The sequence below is a fragment of the Beta vulgaris genome, chromosome 2 (assembly GCF_026745355.1).
Source record: "Beta vulgaris subsp. vulgaris cultivar EL10 chromosome 2, EL10.2, whole genome shotgun sequence".
NCBI lineage: Eukaryota > Viridiplantae > Streptophyta > Magnoliopsida > Caryophyllales > Amaranthaceae > Beta > Beta vulgaris.
Window position 1 is genome coordinate 22054238 of NC_079203.1, and position 24363 is coordinate 22078600.

Here is a 24363-nt window from a genome sequence, read left to right on the forward strand (position 1 = left end):
CCATTAATATGCAAGGAATCTGAATACCATTAACATATCTACTCAGATCAACCCATAAACTCCTCCTATCTTCAATTGTATGTAAGCCATACACTGCAGCATAGTGAAATAAACACTCTCCTTCAGTATTCTGAACCTCCACAATCATAAATTGTTCAGAAGTACTTAACAAGTTCACCCTAGTTTCAGTTTTCACCCAACCAATCTAAATTCTACCCTTATTTGTAGAATCATAATTACACAGCCAGCTCCACCTATCTCCAAATTTCTTCTGAATCTTGCTTGATTATGAGGCCTAACCCTTGTTTCAAGTAAAGCACAAACAGTTACTTTATTTAGCTGAAGGAAATTTTTGATTTCCTTCAACTTAAAGGGGTCATTCATACCCCTTACATTCCAACTGATGCATATCATTAGGATAAATAGGGATTTGGTCCCCTAGCACCCCCAGGTAAACCTGAGCCAAACTGAAGCTGCACTCCACTATGTATCCCTTTTCCCTTTATCCTTTGTTTTCCTTGTGACTACCTTCCAAGCTCCTCCTTCTTCTGGTTCAGCGCCCACATTCACAGGGGTAGCAACTGGAGTAATAACTACTTCTGTTTCACCCTCTTCTGCAATTTTTTGTACAGGAACCTCTATAGGTCTAGAGATGGGAACCTCCACATTGCTGGATGTGGTAGCAACATTCACTTTCTTAGGCACCCACTTCTGGATGACCTTAGTTTTTGCCCTACCTTCAGAGTTAACTTCACAATTATGACCCACCTTACAACATTTCTTACAAAAAGGAGGAAGCCATATATATATCACCTTCTGAGTAAAGCACTTGCCATTAGGCTCCTCCACTATCACTGCATCCTGAAGTTTCTGAGTTACATCCACCTCCACCAGCACTCTTGCAAAGGAGATGCACAAACCTTTACTAGTGCATTCATCAGTAAACAGAGGTACCACTAAAATACTTCCTATCCTACTAAGAGAGTCTCCACCCCAGCAGCTCAATGGGAGATTTGGAAATTTCACCCAGACAGGCACCACCTTTAATATTTCCTCATGAAAATTAAAGTTAGCACACCATTTATTCACTATCATTTCTTTTCCATAAAATAAATGTGGCCCAGTGAGCAAAACTCTATCTCTATCTTCCTTAGTGTTTAACTTAACAGTGAAGAAACCTTCTTCATGTTTGAAAATGGCAGGTTCATACTTCAAATGCCAAAATACATTCACATATTGTGAAAGCGAAGTAAGAGTGGGATTTTGGCCAACAACATAAACAACTAGAGCATCCTCCCAGTTCTTCGTTTGAGAATCCACATCTTTCTTATCAAGCTTAGCAACAAAATCACCATTAACAACAACCGAAGCTACAAAATTTAATCCCATACCTTTTTCAGAGATACGTGACTGAGTTGTAAAGCTTTTCCATCGTAGTTGAGCATCTTCCAAGTGAGATTTCTCCACAACCTCTGTAATATCTCAAGATTTATTGTTTCATTGAGTTTCTCCACTATGTCACCTAAAGCTTGAGTTTTTGGATTACTATCAACCATCTCCGAAGATCCCGGTGTCGACGAGCTAGTCGCCTGCTCGGAAGTCTTCTTTTTCCGGCCCATACCAACCGGAGGTGCAGGTTAGACAAACACCTTAACATGCACCAGCCGAGGGTTTTTATTACGTGATTATGTGCTTATAAAATTTATAAGTATGGGCTATAATTATGGATTTTCGACTTAATGCGGATTATGAATAAGAATGACAAAATGGATAACGACTATGGATTTCGACTATGAATCATGACCTTAGACGATATACGATATGACAAATATGTTTATCATAACGTTATTAAAATCATTAATGTCATTTAGTAATGTTAAGGTTATTATTAATATTACTATTGTGATTATATTATTATTATTATTATTATTATTATTATTATTATTATTATTATTATTATTATTATTATTATTGTTATTATTATTACTATAAATCGTTATGATTATCATGAATATTATTATTGTAATTAATATTGAGATTTTATGAAAGTTGATATTGATAAGAACATGTGATAATGAAATAATTATGAATCTGCAGTGATAAAACTCAAGTGATGATTGGGAATATGATATGAGTTATTGAAATCGCTATAAATGGATTGAATATGTTCACACTGGATTGAACATGATGACATAAATGTGTATCTGATTTATGTGATGACGTGAATTAAAAGATGTTAGTCACGTAAAGTGAAATATCGGAGGGAAATGATGAACATGTTATGTGAAAGCTCATTTGAATGCTCTTACTGTTGGACCGGTTATATTTGAGGAGATTTAAGAGAAACAAGATGCCGATAAGTGGTTGAGTAAGTTAAGAGAAATGAAAGAAAGCGGTCAAGCACCAGAGTTCGAGATTGATGAGAATGGCGTTGCAAAGTATAAACGAAGATTGTGTGTACCAAAAGACGAGAAACTCAAGACGAGAATCCTAAGGGAAACCCATAGTTCGCCGTATTCTATACATTCAGGAGGAGATAAGCTTTATAAGTATTTGAAGAAACACTTTTTGTGGCCTATAATGAAGCAAGAAGTAGCCGACTTTGTATTAAAATGTTTAATGTGCCAGAAGGTGAAAATACAACATACGACACATGGAGGAAAAGTGCAACCATTGGAAGTGCCAGGATGGAAATCTATCTCTATGGATTTCATCATGGGATTACCGAATACGAGGTCAGCAAAGAATGCAATATGGGTAATAGTGGATCGTTTGACCGAGACGGTAAGATTCATAGCGATGAAGGATACTTGGTCGTTAAAACAATTGGATGATGCTTATTTTAATGAGGTAGTTAGGCTATATGGTGTTCCGACGGACATCGTTTCGGATAGAGACTCGAGATTCTTATCTAAGTTCTCAAAACAGCTCCAGACAGCCGTGGGTACACTATTGAAATTCAGCACAGTTTTCCACCCAGCAACAAATGGTCAAACAGAAAGAGCCATGAAGACATTGGAAGATATGTTGAGGGCATGCGTGATGGATTTCGGAGGATATTGGGATGATCATTTGATGTACATTGAGTTCTCGTACAACAACAGTTATCACTCGAGCATAGGAATGACACCTTATGAGGCGTTGTATGGACGGAAATGTAGTAGTTCTATATGTTGGAACGATGTGAACAAATCATTGAATCTAGGACCGGAAATGATAGAAGAGACTACCAACAAGGTGAAGTTGATTCAAGAGCATATGAAAACAGCTCAAGATCGACAAAAATCGTATGCCGATCAAAGGAGACGAGATTCAGAATTTGTAGTTGGAGAGAAAGTGTTGCTGAAAGTTTCACCAACCAAGGGAGTAATGAGGTTCGATAGGAAAGGAAAGCTAAGTCCTCGTTATATTGGACCCTATGAGGTATTAGAAAGAATTGGACAAGTGGCTTATAGGTTAGCCTTACCTATAGAATTAGCTAAGGTTCATAATGTTTTTCATGTGTCTCAACTTCGTAAATACATCTCTGACCCCTCCCATGTTATCCAACCTGAAACCATTGAACTAGATGAGACACTTACTTTTGAAGAACGTCCTGTTAGAATCCTTGATTCCAAAATGAGAAACACCCGAAACAAGGCAATAAAGTTAGTGAAAGTTCTATGGTATAATCATCAAACCGAGGAAGCAACGTGGGAAACAGAAGACGACATGAGAAAGCGTTATCCTGAACTCTTTGGTGAGGTACGATTATCAAGTTTCAGGGACAAAACTCCTTAAGGGGGACCGAATGTAATACTAACAAAGCGCAAAGCTAATGTTTCGTTAATATTAAATATCTAACCTTAAAGTTCGAGGAAGAACTTTGTTTTTAAGGAGGAGTAGATGTAATACCCCGTATTTTCAGAAGTTATTTTATTATTTATTAAGGTTTAATATTATTTCCATTCAAAATAAATTTTATGATAATGCGATTTTATTTGATAACTATGTTTATTAAAATAATGATTTCATTTAGTTTTGACTTATTTAACAAAGTTTAAAATAAATCATTTACTTGTTTTATTATTCATTTCATTATTTCTAATCAAATAAACACAACTTTACTACATTAGAGTATCAAAGCCAGGAGAAGTCAGAATCAGGTATATAGCATACTAGATGCTCAAGGTGTATGGATAGATAAACCTGAGGAGGTTCCTAATGCCTATCTAGATTTTTATAAAGAGCTATTGGGGACTGTATTTCCCCACAGAACTCAGACAATAAAACAAATAGTTCAAGAGGGCCCTGTAATCACTGAGCATCACAGAGAGATATTGAATGCTCCCTACGCCAGAGATGAAGTTAGGAAAGCTCTTTTCTCTATTCCAAGCTCTAAGGCACCTGGGCCAGATGGTTTTGGTTATGCCTTTTACAAAGACGATTGGGATATCATTGGCGAAGAAGTATTGGATGTTGTTCTGGATGTCCTACAAAATAGTAGATTGTTAAAAGAATTGAATCATAGAATTGTAACTCTCATTCCTAAGACTAAATGTCCTAAGAATGTGAGTGAATTTCGTCCAATTTCTTGTTGCTATACATTGTATAAGTGCATAACCAAATTACTTAGCAACAGAATTAGTCAAATTCTTCCTGATTTGATCCATGAGAATCAAGGAGGCTTTTTACAATGAAGAAATATTATGCACAATGTTATGGTGGTACAAGATTTAGTTAGACATTATGGGAGGAAGTCTATTCAGTCCAGTTGCATGATGAAGTTGGATCTCCAAAAGGCATATGATACAGTTGATTGGAGATTCCTCAGGGAGATGCTTGGGTTCTTAGAAGTTCCAATAAAAGTGGTGGAATTAATCATGGAGTGTGTCACTACTCCCATGTTTTCATTAATGATTAATGGAACAATGCATGGCTTCTTCAAATCACAAAGAGGTTTGAGACAAGGATATCCCATCTCCCCTCTCCTATTTGTTATTTGTATGGAATATTTCTCTCGGATTCTGAGTAAAGTGAGTGAGCTTCCCCAATTCCAATATCACCCAAGATGCAAGGGCATAAAGCTTACTCGTATGTGCTTTGCAGATGATCCCATTCTCTGCTGTAAAGGTGAAGTTGCTTCTATATATCTCATGGTGCAGGCTTTCAAGCTCCTCTTCAACACCCCAAGCTTGCAAGAAAATACACAAAATCATCCATCCACTGCTATGGTATGCAGGACTATGATGTCCAAAGGTTGGTGCAAGTCTCTAGGTTTACACAAAGCACCTTACCATTTAAATATTTAGTTGTTCCTATATGCTCCAGGAGAATATCACAGGCACAATGTGAATTACTGGTGGGTAAGATGATTGCAAGAATCAAAGTATGGAGGTCAAGGTACTTGTCTTTCACTGCTAGAGCACAACTCATTAACAGTGTGCTTGTTAATATCCACATGTACTGGTCTCAGGTTTAAATATTGCCCAAGAATGTGCTGGTGGAGGTTAATAAGATTTGAGAGCATTATGCGGAGTGGTCAAGCATTCAACAACAGACCAGGTAACATTGCTTGGGAGAATTTATGCTCCAGTAAACATCAAGGGGGTCTTGGGATCCGAAATGTGCAGTTGTGGAATGTTGCAAATATGGGTAAATATGTCTGGGCTGTGGCTACAAAGCAGGATAATATATGGATTAAATGGATCCATTCAGTTTACTTGAGGAATGAGGAGTGGTGGAGCTACCAACCCAACCATAATGCAAGCTGGTACTGGAAAAAAAATCTGCTCAACTAGAGATCATTTGAAGCAATATTACAGCCAAGATGAGCTAGGTGCCATGACTAAATATTCTGTGAAAATAGTATATGAGAAGATAGTTGGACCAAGGACTGTGGTTCAATGGGATAGATTTGTCTAGAGTAGACTTAATACTCCCAAACATAATTTTATATGTTGGCTTGCAATTCAAGCCAAGCTGAATACTACAGCTAGGTTGGCCCAATTTGGTATAAGCAATATGGATACATGTTTGATATGCTCTAATGGTACTGAAGATCATGAGCAGTTGTTCTTCAGATGTCATTATAGTAAGGAATGTCTTGGTGAGGTAAAGCAATGGCTCAGCATCAGGAATACAATCAACATACTACAGCAGCTAGTGCATTGGTGCATGCACAGAAGATGTTCTAAGTTCTGGAAGCAGGTGTACTATGCAAGTATTGATGCTTTTTGGTTTACTTGATTTGGTATAGTAGGAATCAAAGTTACTGGAATCAAATTGTCCCTAGTGTTCACTTTACTATAAAGCATCTGAAACAAGTTGTAAGGATGAGGATCTTGGCTGTGATGCCAAAGAATGTAAAGAGGACTGAATTAGAGTGGTTTTCTTCTCTATAAGCTGTCTATATTAGTTTGAGCTTACTCTTTGGGAGGGGGTTCAACCTAGTTGGTTTGTCTCCCATTGAGTGATGGCTAGGTTGTATGGTGTTATTGATTAATGAAAAGCTTACTTACTTATCAAAAAAAAATTGTCCATCCATATTGTACAAAGCCCAAATGCCAAGTCATACCCATATGTCTTTTAGCCAAAAAAAAAATTAAAAAATAAAATGAAAACAAAACAAAAGAGGAAAGAAGAAAACTGATTTCTCATCTTCATCCTCCCCCCTTCTCCTTCGACTAATTCAAGGCAAAACAACCAAGAAAAAATTCAACACCTTCCTCCATTCCTCCCTTCTTCTTCGTCTGAATTCAACAGTCAAACCAAGATTTTGCAACACCTTCCTTCATCTCCCTCCTTCTCCTTCGTCTGGTTCAAAGCAATCAAACCAAGAATTTCAACACAATTCACTCAACCACCATTACATTTTCTGCCCAAACCTTTTCTATAAATATTGAATTTTCTCACCAAATTACTTAATCAAAACAATTCAAACGGTTTGCTTTAATTCAATTCTCTTCTTCCTAATTTCTGAAATTTTATTTTAAAAATTAAAAAAATTAAAATTCAAACCATCATAAACAAACCTCCTCTGTTTTCTTCCTCCGCAAGGAACCGCCACCTCCGACCACCCATACAACCGCCTGAAAAACACCACCAATCGAACCACCAAACACAACCACCGCGGACCGCATCCTTCCTTCCCTCTCACGCAGCCCTGCTGTCGCCCTTCAGCTCTGCCCAGCCATCACATCTCGCGCCCAGCCACCGCGAGGACCACCACCTAAAATCTGTCGCCTGAGCCTTGCTTTCGCCGACCAAAACCAAGCCACCTTCCTCCTTCGCCTCTCCCCTGCTTCGCTCCCCTGTTTTCTCTCCCCTTCTTTTGTGCCTCTTCATTTCGTTTCTCAGTACGAGAAATTGAGTGAATTGTTTTAAAAACCTCCTTTCCCTTTATCCTTTTAATTTATATGTCTTTTAGTTAGTTTATTTTGTTTACATTTATTTTTATTTTAAAAAAAAAAACAAAAACTCATAATTTCCTAAACTAACCTACTCAATTAAGTTGGCCTTTTTAGTTAACTTAGTTTTGATAAACTTGATAAATGTTTCTTAAATAAAATAAGAAGTGAAATAAAGTTAGTTTACAATGTTTAAAATAATTATTCAAGTTAATAAAAATGAAGTTGAAGTAATTTTGTGAGTACTTAAAATGATTTTAAAACCATAACTTTGATTCATAAACTCTTCTTAAAATAATAAATAATTTCTTTAAGTTATTTGGATAATTTAAATCGTATATTTTCTAAAAAGGGGTTATTTAGGTAACTAACTTAAATCTCGTTAACATTTATTGTAGTCTCCGATTGCTTAAACGAGGAATACCGAAGTGCTAATACGTTCGTGAATTTAACTTTGGGCATGTGTCACGAGGTAATCTCCGATGTCCGTCTAAACATTGATCACGTTAGCATAAAACGAATTGATTACGTGATTATTATGTGCTTATAAATTTATAAGTATGGGCTATAATTATGGATTATCGACTTAATGCGGATTATGAATACGAACGAAAAAATGGATAACAACTATTGATTTCGATTATGAGTCATGACCTTAGACGATATACGATATGACAAATATGTTTATCATAACGTTATTAAAATCGTTAATGTCATTTAGTAATGTTTAGGTTATTATTAATATTACTATTGTGATTATATTATTATTATTATTATTATTATTATTATTATTATTATTATTATCATTATTATTATTATTATCATTATTATTATTATTACTATAAATCGTGATGATTATCATGGATATAATTATTGTTATTAATATTGAGATTTTATGAAAGTTGATATTGGTAAGAACATGTGATAATGAAATAATTATGAATCTAAAGTGATAAATGAACTCAAGTGATGATTGGAAATATGATATGAGTTATTGAAATCGCTATGAATGGATTGATTTTATGATGGATTGAATATGTTCACACTGGATTGAATAAGATGACGTAAATGTGCACGTGAGTTATGTGATGACGTGAATTAAAGGGTGTTAGTCACTTAAAGTGAAATGTCATAGGGAAATGATGAACAAGTTACCCTATATGAGTGGTTCAGCGGCCCCTACAGGTTCTCTTGTTACTATGCTGATTATTCTATTACTGTCTTTCTTCTATCTTGTTGTGATTCAAGTAAAAGGGGTATGCACACTGGGGACTCTGTTATTATGGCCATTATGATATCCGTAGGTGGTTACAGGTGTTCGCCCCGGCCTACAAGTAGGTCGTAACAGGGGGTTCGCCCCGGCCTACAATGTTGAAGTAAGTGGTTACAGGGGTTCGCCCCGGCTTACTAGCGTTCTTTTTCCTCTCCTTGAATAACTGGATTAATTGAACTAATGATATGATTATTCAGTGTATATATATGTGTTTACATGTGCTATGACTTCCAAAACTATTAATCTACTATTTTACAAAGTGTTTCCAACTTAAGTATTTTACGGGATGGAGTTGGAATTACTCGGTTTTTCTGATTTTTAAGAGCTTCTCTCTCTTGTTTCTTTTCAATGTATTTGTGCAGGTGGGTGATCGATCAGGGGAACAAAAGGGAGATCATTTAGAGTTGTAATCCACTTAGCATATGATTAGCTTTCGTTGGAACTCCGAAACACTTAATTAATTAGTAATGTTCAATGAACGATTCACTTGGTTGTTAGAATGAATGATTTTGAGTTTACTTTTGTTTTTGTTTTTTTAACTTAGTCCTGCATTTATTTCCAAGGAGATAAGTGCGGCAGTAGCGCCACCCGTTAGGTCTAACCCTCGTGGATTTTTCCTCCCCCAAAACCCGAGTTTTACTAAATGAAGAAGGGTTCCGGTTGGCGGGGGTGTTACAGTTGTGGGTACGAAAGCTCGAAAGCGAGCGACGTGTATCATGTGTGGTGTGTTGTGGTCGCGCGAGTTAGCCGACGGGTTGTGCGAGCGCGAGTGTGTTATGTATAAAAAATTATAAGATAGTATAATTTTCTCTATTATTACTTAATATTGTTTAATTCGACTTTTTGTAATTTCAAGTAATTTAATTAAGTTGTAATTGAAGTAAGTTGTAAATTGATAAGGTTGTAATTGGAGTAAGTTGTAAATTTATTAAGTTTGTAAATCTGAATAAGTTTTGTAAGTACAAGTAAGGTATAAAATTAGTAAAAGAAATCAGATTATTAGTTATGGTAGTAATGTTATAATAATCTTGTTATTCAAATCTGATTTTTGGTAGTACTTGGATACAATGGTTTAAGTGGAGTTTGTAAAGGTAATATTAAGGAAATCAGATTCTTGAGTATACTATTAGTTCTTAGGACGATTTTAATTCTCGATTCTGTTTTGAATTATACTATGTGTAGTGGGTCAAGTTTTGGTATCATGAATAATTATATTATAAGCTAACTAAAATCAGATTTGCACATGGTTATTAGTTCTTAAAAGATGTTAGTTTCAATAGAGTTATGAAAAAGCAAAGAAGGAAATAACAAGATTGCTTATTTTTATATTCAGAATCACTAAGTCTTATATAGTTAGTCACTTTATTTATGTTAATAATATCAAGAACGTAGCACTGAAATATTTCATTATTCGATTAGGTCCCAATTTCATAAGCGGAGCGTTTAAATAGTCACCGAAGATTTTTTGTTACAAGGTACGTACGCGTACTAATTCAGTTGCATATGTTAGTATAATGTTAGGTTATGAATTCTTTCATTGGAGCCTATGATAGGGAACACTTGTATGATTGTGATGGATGAAATTGAAATTGGTAGCATGAAATGGATTGGAAATCTGTATGTATTTCTTGATTGCATGACTTGTGAATTGGATTGCATTGTTATTTAAATGCGTAATTATATTGTATCACAAGCATGAAAAGTATTGGATTGGTATCCTTTGATTTATGGTGTAACAAGGATGTTACAAGAATTAAAAAATTGAGCAATGTATCCAAGAAAGAACATTATATGATTACATGTTTAATGTTGTGTGAATGGATAATACTAAGAAATAATTTTGGCAATAAACTTGTAGTTGGACTCCCAAAAAGTAATGACCAATGGGGGGGTGTGGGGCTTTTTCTACACTCCTATACAGGCCTACTGTGACGACACTAGCGTTCTTATGAATTTTGATAACTCAAGAGGCGGAAGGTTCCGTACGATCTTGGGTTATGCATACTAAGGTGATGGATGTGGGACGGAACGAAACCGTATTTGCATTTCATCTAATAGACCAAGTTGTCTATTAAGGATTATGTAGCCCGTATGATTCTAGTAAGATCACGATGCCCGTTCGCTGACAGTTAAATTACAAAAGTTATAAATGTAATTCTATCGTAGTATCATGTCTAAGACCGATTCTTATGGTCTTGATTATGCTTAGTATATTATCTCAATGTTTTAGTAGGTACGTACTCAGCATAACTGAATGTTTGTTATTGTGTTGTTTGTTAACATGTGATGAACCATTGATGCTACAAAAGGTGTGCTGGTGTTGCTGCATATGAGATTGAGCATACGAGGGATATTCTCTAGTCTTTAAACTTTTAAACGATTTGGTTAAACATTATAGAGCTTTTATGATTTACTTAGTTTGTAGTTTAAATAAAAAAGGGTCATTGATGATTCCCGAATTGTAGGTTACATTTGGTTTTCGTCGCAGTTTAGTTTTCATAATAAAGATTTATGTTAATGTTTCACTGCAATAAGCCTTGCATTTCACCTCGGCGGTAACACTCCCAAAGTCGATGCGGCGTAGTTAAGACGTGTATGGATTTTGGGAGTGTTACAAAACTGGTATCAGAGCCAGAAGTTCCTATTTTTAATGATGTTTGAAAATGATATTTAAAATGGGTAGTATGGGATAGGAGCATGTAGCTTACTTTTATGTGCATTAAATAATATGAATGATTCGATTTGTAAGGTCTTTTCTTGCCTTGCATTTGTATGTGTTGTTTTATAGATTGAATTTGTGAAAGATTATTGAAATCTTCGAAGTATGAATAGATTAGGAGGCTGTACAAGGATAGATACATGCATATATAGTGGCCAGGAGAACTAGGTTAACTCCAAGTTGGTATAAAAGATCTTTCAAAAAAGGTGTTGAATTAAAACCTTATTTTAAATATTTTGGGAGATAATCATTTAATGATTGAAATTATTTTGAACGTGCTTAAGGACTTCCAAAGTTTAAAATGATCGTTTTATCTCTTAAGTATGTATGTATGTATATATATATATATATATATATATATATATATATATATATATATATATATATATATATATATAATATGTTCTAAACCCTTTAATTCACAAAAATGTCCATTTTTGGTGGACCCAAGCTAAGGACAACCTCCTAAAACGACCTAGCTTTCAAGAAGGCCCTTAAGGGACAAACATTACCCCCATCCCTCAAAAATCAGAAAGCCCAGAAGTTTATGATGTTAGAACAAGGGAGCATGTCTGTTAAGGAGTATTACCGCAAATTCATCGAGGTGATGAGATTTGCTCCTGAAATTGCCCCTACGGAGGAAGCTAAGGCCTCAGGTGTTGAATTAGGGCTTACTCTTGACCTGCAATGGATACTAGGGGGAGATACCTTCACTTCGTGAGACCATGTATTTGGCAAAGCTGCTCATTTATATGCCATAAAACTAGAGGAAGAGGGTAAGCAAGGTGAGAAACGAAAGGAAAATCCAAACCCCGAGGTTCAAAGGTTTTAAAAGAAACACCATGGGAACCAAAACCACCAAAACTCCCAAAAGAAACTTTGGTAAGGGACTAGGGGACCCAATAACAACAACACTCATCACAATAACAATAACTGCAATAATAACACCAACCGCAGACCTGAGTGTGTGTGTAGGTGTAGGAAGTGCCCAAACAACTATCCCGGGAGAGATTATGAGGGTAATAAGGTGGGGTGTCATGAATGTGGGAAATTGGAGAATAGAGCCTATGAGTGTTACTCGAAGAATAAAGCTCACCACAATGGTCAAAAGAAAGGAAACTATGGAGACAAGCCTAGGAATCGGATTGGGAATGGGAATGGAAATGGTGGAATTACATACAATGAGAACTCCAATTACTCCAAGCCACCAACCATCACCAACAATCTGGCACCCAATTGGAACCATGTGACCAATAACAATGATAATAAGAGCAAGGGGAAGCTCTATATGATGACGACTAGCAAAGAGGAAGCTCGTAGGGATGTTATCACGATTACTTTTTCTATCAACTCTACTCCTGTTAAAGTATTGTTCGATTATAGGGCATCATTTTCTTTTATTTCGCATACAACTGTTATAACTCTAGCATTTTGAGTCCGAGTCAGTTTTCATGCCTATAGTTATTCCATCTGGGGAGACTAATAAATTCTCTAAGAGATTCCTAAAAGTATCGTTGAAAATAGGGGAAGGCTTATTTCCTTCCAATCTAATAGAGTTTAATTTATCAAACCTAGACGCCATTTTGGGGATGGATTGGCTTGGAAAGTACAAGGCTAAGATAGATTGTGATGCACAGAAGGTGGAATTGATAGATCCTTCGGGAAAAAAAGTGTCATATAGGAGAATACCTCGAGAACTTAGGATTAAAGTAATTAATGCCTTGCAACTTAAGAGCTACACGGACAAAGAATGGCCTTTATTCATGTGTTTTGTGAGAACAGTCGAGGATGATCCATTGAGACCTAAGGATGTGCATATAGTCAGAGAGTTTTAGGATGTTTTTCCTGAAGAAATACATGGTATGCCACCTAGGAGAGATGTAGAGTTCAATGTCGTCCTGATACCTAGGACTGGACCTATCTCTAAAGCCCCATACCGAATGGCTCCAACAGAGATGAACGAGTTGAAAAACCAGCTGGAAGAACTACTCGAGAAGGGGTATATGAGACCTAGTATGTCACCATGGGGAGCCCCTGTCTTATTTCTGAAGAAGAAGGATGGTAGTTTTAGGTTGTGTATAGACTGCCGTGAGTTGAACAATATTGCGGTGAAAAACAAATATCCATACCTAGGATAGATGACTTGTTTGACCAACTTCAGGGTGCAAGAATGTTCTTCAAAATAGACCTAAGGTCAGGTTACCATCAATTGAGGATTGCTAATCAAGATATACCTAAGACTGGCTTTAAGACTTGATATGGACACTATATGTTTACCGTCATGCCTTTTAGGTTAAATATCGCACCTGCTGTGTTCATGGATCTCTTAAATAGAATTTTTCGACCCTACCTCGATAAATTTATCGTTGTGTTCATAGATGATATACTGATCTATTCTAGGAGCAAGGAGGAACATGAGGGTCATTTAAGGCTTATTTTACAGACACTTAGGGACAACCAACTGTATGCAATGTTTTTGAAGTGTGAATTTTGGTTAGAAAGAGTGTCACTTTTTGGTCATTTCGTCTCTAAGGAGGGGGTGTCAGTAGATCCTACAAAGATAAAAGTTGTGAGTGAATGGCCTACACCAAAGAATTTCACAGATATAAAAAGTTTCTTGAAAGACTTTTCCAAAAGAGCGAATCCCATGACCAACTTAATGAGGACAGTGAGAAAGCCTTTCAAACGCTCAAAGAAAGATTAACTTCAGCACATGTCCTAACCTTGCCTAACGAAAATGAGGGATATGATGTTTATAGTGATGCGTCAAAGAACGGGTCGGGTTGTGTTCTTATGCCGAAATGGGAAGGTCATAGCCTATGCGTCCCGTCAACTGAAACCATATGAAGTTAACTACCCAACACACAACCTATAATTAGTCGCAATTGTATTTGCGTAAAAGCTGAAGACATTTACCTTGACGGGGTGACCTGTCGAATCTTCACCGATTCCAAAAGCCTCAAATACATCTTCACGCAGAAATACCTTAATATGAGACAGTGCAGGTGGTTAGAGCTTATTAAGGACTATGAATTAGACATACAGTACCATGAAGGTAAAGCAAACCTTGTTATTGATACATTAAGTCGCAAATCTAGCCATAGCCTGAATAACTTGGTAGTTGCCGACAAACTTTGTGAGGAATTTTCTAAACACCAAATAGAGGTAGTTCATGAAGGGGAAGTATAAAAGTTGTTGAGTTCCCTAACTATCCACCAGAACTTTCTAGATGAAATAAGTGAGAGTTAGCCTGGGAACGTGAAATTTGAGTCAGTCAAAGCAAAGCTTAAGGAGGAAAAACCAGAAGGGTTTGAAATCCATGAACATGGGAGTATATCCTATAAGGGTAGGTGGTGTGTACCATAAAAGTGTGAGGGATTGAAACAAAAGATAATGAGTGAGGGTCATAACACGAACTATTCCGTCCACCCAATGGGGGATAAGTTATATAAGGACCTCAAAAAGATGTCTTGGTGGCCTGGGATGAAGAGGGTAGTAGTTGAGTTTGTTCCCAAATAGATATTCCAACATGGAAGTGGGATTCGATATCCATAGACTTCGTTGTAGCTTAACCTAGGAGTCGTGGAGGCAATAACACAATATAGGTAATAGTGACCAGACTAACCAAAACCGCGAGGTTCATACCCATGAAGACACGTGGAGTATGGAAGCCCTAACCAAAGAATATGTTAAAAACGTCATTCGATTGCATGGAGTACCCACGAGTATAGTGTAAGATAGAGATTCGCGATTCCTTTTGAATTTCTAGAAAATGGTCCAGGAAGAATTTGCTAGTGAGTTATTGATGAGTACAACCTTTCACCCAGCTACAGATGGTCAAATAGAAAGAACCATTTAGACCTTGGATGACATGTTAAGAGCATATGCCTTTTAAATATCAGGGATCATTGGAAGACCATTTGGACCTCATAGAGTTCTCATACAACAACAGTTATCATGCTAGTATTAAAATGGCTCCATTCGAAGCACTGTATGAAAGTGTCGCAGTCTTCTATGTTGGAACGACATTAGTGATACTGTGGTGTTAGGTCCTGAGATGATTCAAGTGACAGTGGATTAAGTGTTAGTCATCCAAGAAAAGCTTAAGGCTTCACTGGACAGGCAAAAATCCTATGCGGATTAGAAGTGAAGGGAAGAGAATTATGAAGTTGGTGAAAAGGTATTTCTTAAGATGTCCCCAATGAAAGAGTGATGCGATTTTGGAAAAAGGGGAAGCTAAGCCCAAAGTTCAGAGGACCATATGAGATTTTGGGAAAAGTAGCTAGGCAAAGTCGCTTATCCCAACGAGTTAGAAAGGGTCCATCACATGTTTCATGTATCCCAATTCCGTAAATACTTACCTGACGAGGCACATGTCCTAGAACCTGAAAACGTCAAGTTAGATGAAACCTTGTCCTATGAAGAGAAACCTATCAAGAGCCTAGACCACAAGGTGCGTCTACAAGAAATTAGGACGTCAAAATTGTTAAGGTGTTGTGGAGTAATCAAAATACTGAGGAAGCCACATGGGAAGCCGAAGATGCGATGCATCTGAAGTACCTTGATCTTTTTCAAGAGGTAGGTGAATTACGGGGACGTAACATTTCTTTTAAGAGGGGGAAGAATGCGATAGAATTTCGTGCTTCCACCCTAAAGTCTGTTAAGTCTGTTAATGATGTGTATTTATTACTTATGTGACGTGCAAAAGTTAGAAAACGCTTGTGAATATTGGGACTTAGAAGTGCAAAAGATCGTCGTTAATACTGGCTACCTCAATATTTCGGGGCGAAATTTCCTTTAAGGGGGAAAGCCTGTAATACTCCGTATTTTTGGGAGTTATCCTTTATAAACAAGAAAATATAAATAATATAATTGAAAAGTATTTTAATATTATTTGCAAAAAAATAATACAGTTGGGTAAACCTACAATTATAACATTATTATGCAACCTATTTAGTATACCTAATTATATTATGGCTTGGATTTATTTTATTTTCGAAATATATAAAATAATTAATAGTAAGTTGATTTAGGAATAAATCTTATTAGACTTACGTTTGCCACCCTAGGCCTATAATTAGGAATGAAGGAGAAAAAAAAAATCAGTAAACCCTAAGCCTCAGTCGTTTTCTTTCCTCCCTCAAATTTTCTCTCTCCTCTCTCCTTCTCCCTCGTCACTATTTCCCCCTGAATCTCGTTGGCCTTCAATGAGGTCGCGCTGTGTGTGTGGTGTGCGAGGAGTGAGTATTGCACGAGGTGTGTGCGCGCTGTCGAGCGAGGCTGCGAGGTGGTGTGTGTCGTCAGGGTGAGGGGTGCATGCGAGCAAGGTTGTGTGTGTGTGAATCGAGGAGTGGGTTCGAGTGCTGCTCGAGGAGTTGTGTGAGGCATGCTGTGCGTCGAGGGTGGTGCGAGTGGAGTGTGCGGTGCGAGCGAAGAGTGTCACGACTGCTATGAGTGCGAACGCTCGAAAGCGTGCGCCGTGCGTGGTGTGTTGTGGTCGCGCGAGTTAGGCTACGGGTTGTGCGAGCGCGAGCATGTCGCTGTCGGTATTTCCGTCGCCGGTGATTATCACCAACGAGATTGTTTGGTATAAAAAAATAATATAATATAATTTCTCTTCTATTACTTAATATTGTATAATCTGACTTTTGTAATTTCAAGTGTAATTTGATTAAAAGTTGTAAATTGATTAGGTTGTAATTGGAGTAAGTTGTAAATTTGTTAAGTTTGTAAATAAACATAAGTATAAGTAAGGTATAAAGTTAGTAAAAGAAATAAGATTATTAGTTATGGTTGTAATGTTATATATAATAATCTTGTTATTCAAATATGATTTTTGGTAGTACTTGGATATAATGGTTTAAGTGGAGTTTGTAAAGGTAATATAGTAAAAGTTAAGGAAATCAGATTCTTGAGTATACTATTAGTTAGTAAGACGATTTTAATTCTCATTTTTGTTTTAAATTATACTTATGTATAGTGGATTAAGTTTTGGTATTATGAATAAGTATATTATAAGCTAACTAAAATCCCTCTCTCTCTTTTTCTCTCTAAAACCCTAGCCTCCCCTACTCCTTCTTTATCAGTTAGGGGCTGTCATGGATGAGTTCATCCATGGTAAGCCCCCTTTTCCCTTTTATTTTCAGTTTTTAGTTTATTTTTTCTTTTGTTGAATAAATTAGTATCTCTTTATGAGATTTATTCAAACCCTGTTATGGGGTTTTAATTCTCTATTGTCGAGATCTCCTTTTCTCCTATGGGAGTTGTGAGTGTGGTTGTTTTGTTTTTAGGTATTAGAAATTGTTCTTATTGGCTGAAGTTCAAGACTCAACATGAAGGTATTGGAATCTCGGATGCGGTTAACATGCCTCGATCAAGAACCTCTTGCCAAACTATGTGAGGATGATAGACTTCCTCAGCAATAGCTGTTTGATTCAGCAAATACAAGGGGGTTGCGTTGTATTGCTCGATCTGGTTCATTATAGTTTTTTCGAAGATGAATTTGATTTAACCTTGTTTAATTGTATCGTGTTTTTCTTTAATATCTATTGTAGATGTCGTTCGGCCTTCAATCAATGAAATTTCTCTTTAAAAAAAAATAGCTAACTAAAATCAAATTTACGCATTGTTATTAGTTCTTAAAAGATGTTAGTTTCAATAAAGTTTTGAAAAACAAAGAAGTAAACAATAAGATTGGTTATTTTTATATTCTGAAACACTAAGTCATATATAGTTATTCACGTTGTTTATGCTAATAATATCAAGGACGTAGCACTGAAATCAGCATAGTAACCAGAAAACCTGTAGGTGGCCGTTGAACCTCCCATACAGGGCAACATGTTCATCATTTCCCTTCGATATTTCACTTTAGGTGATGAATAGCTTTCAATTCAAGTCATCACGTAGAACATGTACGCGTTTACATCATCTCATTTAATTAAGTGTGAACATATTTAATTCAACATGATCTCAATCCATATATAGTGGTTTCAATATTTCATTTCATAAACATAACTGTCACTTGAGTTCATTTAGCACTCTAATTCATAATTTATTTAATTATCACAAGTTCTTACTAATTTCAACTTTCATAAAATTCGAATAATAATAATAATAATAATAATAATAATAATAATAATAATAATAATAATAATAATAATAATAATAATAATAATAATAATAATAATAATAATAATAATAATAATAATAATAATAACAATAACAACTATAATATTGTTGAATGACATTCAGCGATTTTGATAAATGGAGTAAAAGATTAGTTCTAGTAGGAACACAAAGCTAACTACAAGAGGGTGGGGGGAGGGGATTGTAGTTGCTGGGAAATTTTCCAATTTAGAACATGGAATAGAAATAACTTTAACATTTAAGAGAAAAGACACACGCAATTTTACAAGGAAAACTTCCTAAGCCCAATAGGAAGAAAAACATTGACCCCAAGGGATTTTCATCTCAATTTTTTTTAAAATGAAATAGGCCAAAAGAAACTCTCTTTACAACCTAACAAGGACCTTCTCTGTTCCTCTAGGAAGTTGTTCATAGTCACTCAGTTCCCCCTGAACTAATGACACTCACTCTGACTTCTTTAGAAGTCTTCTCTTTTCTCTCGTTCTTTTGCTCTTTTTATCTCAATTATATTCCTTGAATTTTCACTCACCCAAACATTTAGGATATTACAAGGAATAGTGGACGAATAAAAATACAGAAAAACTTTCTAAGTAATAATTGTCTTTAAGAGCTAGAAAATTATTTTTTTCTTCGACAAATCTTCTTCTTTTATAGTTGTTGAAGTCGACTATTTTCTTCCGGAATTTTACTGCTCCATGATCTCTTAAAATTATGCTTGTAAGATCGTGTAAGTCATGGCCTAAATTAGTTGCACATGTCCCACGAGTATGGCAACGGTAATACACAGCTCCCACTACCCGTTAGTGGAGCAAAAATCTAGCCAGTAGTTGCTTTGTACTTGGTTGGTTTGTTATGAAGGTTGGAAAACTTAAAGGAAGTGGTTCCTCCTTTTGTGCACCACTTCAGCCAACTAACTCGTTGAGGATCGGCTTACTCCAATGCAAGTTTTAACTGCATTTCAACAATAACAACAACCATATCTAATAACTAAGAATCTTTACTAAAAAGATTCTAAGTTAGTGGATCATTAAATATACCTTATAGTATTAAGTGAATAAAGGTAATATTCTGACACTACTACAAAAAAGGGCAAAGATAACTGTTAAATTAATAAGGCTTTACATAACAGTTTTGAGGTGTTATCCAAGCCAATGTAATGTAAAGTAAATAAAAAAACCCGACGAAAGTGTTATATTTGGCAGAGAAAACATGATAGTCATTTATAATACACGGTATGCCACTAGATAACACATTTTATAAATAAGTGTTATGTTTACTATTTATATGACAAATTGAAAAACAGGAAAATTTAACACTTATCTTGAATAACTGTTATGTTTTCTTATAATATATATATTATATATTACCTATAACTGTTATCTATGATACTTTTTTAAAAAAAATAATCAAATTATCATTTCACGCATATATTATTGGTCGTAGGCGTTGCAACACGCAACACAACAATGTCACATAGTACAATTTCTTTTTTTTACAGGACAATATAAGACCTGTATCTGTTGTATAATTAATACTCAAACCATAAGATCTTACACCCAATAAATTGAATATGATATTCAAAACTTCCAAAAAATTTTATATTACAAAATAATTCAGCTATTATTCATAATTCTAAACTTCTAAAAAAACTACTATATATACATATCAATATTAATCTAAATCGTAAAGAAGATCAAATCTATCCTATGGCCACATCCACATGATATCAATATCCAAATCCAAAAATATAATGTATGTCCAAAAGTAGATTAAGGTAAAAAATCACGCGGAAAGTTAGAACTCATTCATCATTTGTGCTTCGCGTTGATCTCTGACATATGTAATCCACAACTCCCTGAGTTCATCAATTTTCTTCTGAGAATAGGTTGGACCAATGGCTTGATAGTACTACAATAAAATTAATTTCAATATAAGTATTCATATATAAAAACTTGAAAAGTAATTAAACTTTATAATTAATCATGCACAGATTAATTTATCATTGTTGTAGCAAGATCATTCAGATATAAAATTAAAATCAAGTGTTTTCAACTAATATTAAGCACATTCAGGCTTCAGCACAACACCTTGAAAGTTGGTGCCAAAATGCACACTGAACCCAAAAATTTAGACAGAACAACAAATAGAACTATAATTGTGTTCATTGGTCCACACTGAAACAAGAAGCAGAAGGTTTTATGACTAATTTATCCTATTTCTCTGTGCTAAGAGCTCAGAATAGTTCAACATAACCCTCCCCATCCACCCACCCCTAAGGGCATTACAAATAGTTCAAAAAGCATGGAAAATACATCACCTATACTGAAGGGCCGGCCAAAGTGACCAACTAAAATATGTGTACCAGGTTCATAAACTGACAATAGAATTACAGTAAGAATGCTAATAGGAAGGGAAATATCAATACCTCCCTCAACGCATGATATGCATCCTCATAAAACATGAGTGCTTCAATCAAATCTCTACGAAACTCTGCATAAACAGCAACCTGCAAAATTCATAGGACAGTTAACTAAATAGGAGTTGGTTCCTGGTGAAAGTGTAAGATTGATAAAAACATAGATTATGAAAATTTGTCTACCTCTAGCACAAGCTTCTAAAGTGCAACAACTTATATATTTAGATAAAGTAACTATCACTCTTTTGTTAAAGAAAGGAAGAGCTATGTAGATGGATATCAAAGTGGTGTCAACCCTCAATTCAGTATCAAAAGAATACTAGGATCTAAACTATCAGTTATATATCCATTATAACTATTAGCTAGTACCGTTTTTCACTTTCTTCATATAGAATTTTTATACACAAAACAAATACAGACCCAAGTGGATTGATTAAGACTTATAGCATATTAACTTTCACCTCACTTTATATATACAAACAAACTGACAGAAGAATCAAAATATTGTTTTGCATAATTTATGTCACCAAGAGAAAAATATTCTTTAGCAATTTGGAAACTGCAATATGATGCCACCGTCTGAAAATTTAAGCCAAAATATATCTCACAGGATTTTTTCAGAAGAGCAATGATTTCAAAAGAATATTGAAATCTCTTCCCTTCAGCAATAGAATAGCGAATAAACTCGTCATCTGTCAGACTGCAGATTCGAAATCAATGAAATAGAAAAGCCACGAACTATGCATGAGACATTAACAGCTAGTCACAAAAAACTCTATAAGCAATTGGAACGTACGGTTGTAAAGGTACTTCCTCATGACCGTGTTCCAGTAATCGAGCAAACTGCCCGACATAACCAAGTATAATCGATTCAGCAGCAGCATTACTCTCACTAAAAACCTCCCACATGGAGATGTCAAGTTCCAAGCAAGATCTCTTCTCCATCAAGTAGCGAGATGCCAACTGATCAAAGAAAATAAATATTTTAGCAAATGAAGAATAAGCTACAAAGCTTCAGACGCTATCCGGCATGCCAGGATACCCCACAATTCACTAAAAGAGTGGTGGAGAAACAAGCAAAAAGAGAAGTCTCAAGCATTATTTCAAGAGGAGAAAGGATAAATGGATCTATATCATTGAGCTCTGGATTAGAATAAATGTTTCTAAAGCAATGAGACATTTCCACGGACAATAAAATAATGCTGTTAATAGATGACGATAATTAACATTCAGACTCATGCAGCAAGTTCAAAGATAGCCTCTTTTTTTGTCTGCAAGACCTTATAGAAAGATCAACAGTCATAGAACAGTAATACAGCCTTAAAGTGTGAACCCCTTTTAGTGGCAACCTAAAAGCAGAAATGAAAGTATATATAGACGGAGTTATGATAGTTTTATGAGCGAGGTATAAGTTTCCTATTTCCACAGGAAAATGAGAACTTGCTTAAATGGGCAATTACACATATTACAAAGTCTATATATAACATAGGCAACAATCCTAATCCTTCATTAGTTCAGAACAACCCATAAGACAGTGATAAGCAAAAGGTACCTCAATATTGGGAAAGAGGAACAAATGAAAAGAAAAGCAGACCATATAGCATTTTTGAGTTTACAAAACATTCAGTTGCATGGCTTCATTTTTTAAAAAAAGAGTTTAATGTCCTCACCGTCTATCAAATTTTAAGAGAACGTAACACTATATAGATAGTCACCTGATTGTAATAAGCTGGTTGAAGTTCCCACTCGGTCAAAGCCTTATCTTTGACACCCAAAACTAGTGCTGGAAAGCCTGGAATATTTTTGACTGCATCAACTATTAGATGAAGATGCTTTTCTGTTGAATCTGCAAATGGCAATGCAATGACATCGACAATAGAATGGGTTAATCCCAAAGAGTTAAGCTCCTTCCCCATGTAGGTGTCAACAAATGAAAGAATGTCAGGGGCTTTAATTTGATTTCCACAGCGGCCAACAACTGGATTTTCATCCATGGCATGACGATGAGGAACCTGCCACTGGTACACATTAAGAGCAACAGGGTTTTCAGATGTCTCATACTTTCGCAAATTAGACAAAATAAGGGCCAAACAACATGTCCATCTCCAGTAAGCTTTTCTATTTGAGGCATATCCTAGAAATATAGCCTCATCACTTCTAGTAGCAAACTTTCCTAAATTGTCCTTTCCATTATTATGTACAAAGTATTTACATCCTAAAACTCGAAAGTAAGAAATATTTGGTTTTCTTCCTTTGAGAAGCTCGTAAGGAGTCTTCAATGTAATTAGTCTTAGCATGACTCTATTGATAATGTAGCATGCTCTGTTTACTGCTTCTGCCCAAAAATTCTTCGGACTTGTCATATCCTCTAGGGTCGCATTTTTCCTTTCTACTACACTATTTTGTTGTGGTGTTCGTGGGGCTGAGAAGTTGTGATCTAGATCCTCATTGCTGCAAAATTCATCAAACTTGGAGTTTTTAAATTCCTTTCCATGGTCAGATCTTAAATGTTTTAATTTGTAACCACTAGTTCGTTGAATATTTTTAGTAAACATTAAGAATTCATTAAAATTTTCGTCTTTGCTATTAAGAAAGATAACCCAACTATATATCTTGAGTAATCATCTACAATCACCAATACATATCTTTTACCTGATCGACTTTGAATGCGTATAGGGCCGCATAAGTCTATATGAATGAGTTCTATTGGTGCTTATTATTTTCTTGGAGTTTAATGAGGATCTCACTTGCTTCCCTTATGAACATGGATCACAAACACCATGGTTCGTGAACTTAATTGTTGGTAATCTAACTACTAAGTCTTTCCCATTTAGTTTGTTTAGTAAGGACATGCTGGCATGACTGCAACCCTTGTGCCACAATAGGGGGTATTCTTCGATCACGCTTCAACATGTGAGATTGTTCTTAGGAACAAGATTGAGGTCGACCATGTAGGTGTTTTCTTTCCTTGAACCTTCAAGTATCTTGGTTCCTGTACTTTTATGGCTAACAACACATGACTCATTAGTAAACTTCACTATATTTCCTTTATCACAAAATTGATTAATATTCAGTAGACTATGCTTTAAGTCGTCGACCAAAAATACGTTATCTATGGAGTGTAATAGAGACTTACCAATCTTACCAGCAGCTATAATATTAGCAGTTAGGTTATTTTCGAAGGTCACTGTTCCTCCTTGGTATGCTAAAAGTGAGAGAAAATTGGATTGATCACCAGTGAGATGCTTAGAACACCCGCTATTGAGGAACCACATGTTATTTCCCCTCACTTTAGCTTGTACCCAAAGAAACTAGTCAATGGTAGGAACCCTTTATTTCTTAGGTTCCTTTTATGGACTCAAATCATCCTTTGCTTTCCTCACCTGTTTCACTAGGTATGTATTTTTCTCTATACGCTCTT

General features: G+C 35.7%; 1 protein-coding gene across 1 annotated transcript; it reads right to left on the reverse strand.

The window, feature by feature from the left end:
- Positions 1-483: 483 nt before the first annotated feature.
- On the reverse strand, positions 484-1389 carry LOC125494751 (uncharacterized). Its single transcript, XM_048638530.1, has one exon. It carries the CDS (start codon positions 1387-1389, stop codon positions 484-486), a length of 906 nt encoding a protein of 301 aa, XP_048494487.1.
- Positions 1390-24363: the final 22974 nt, after the last annotated feature.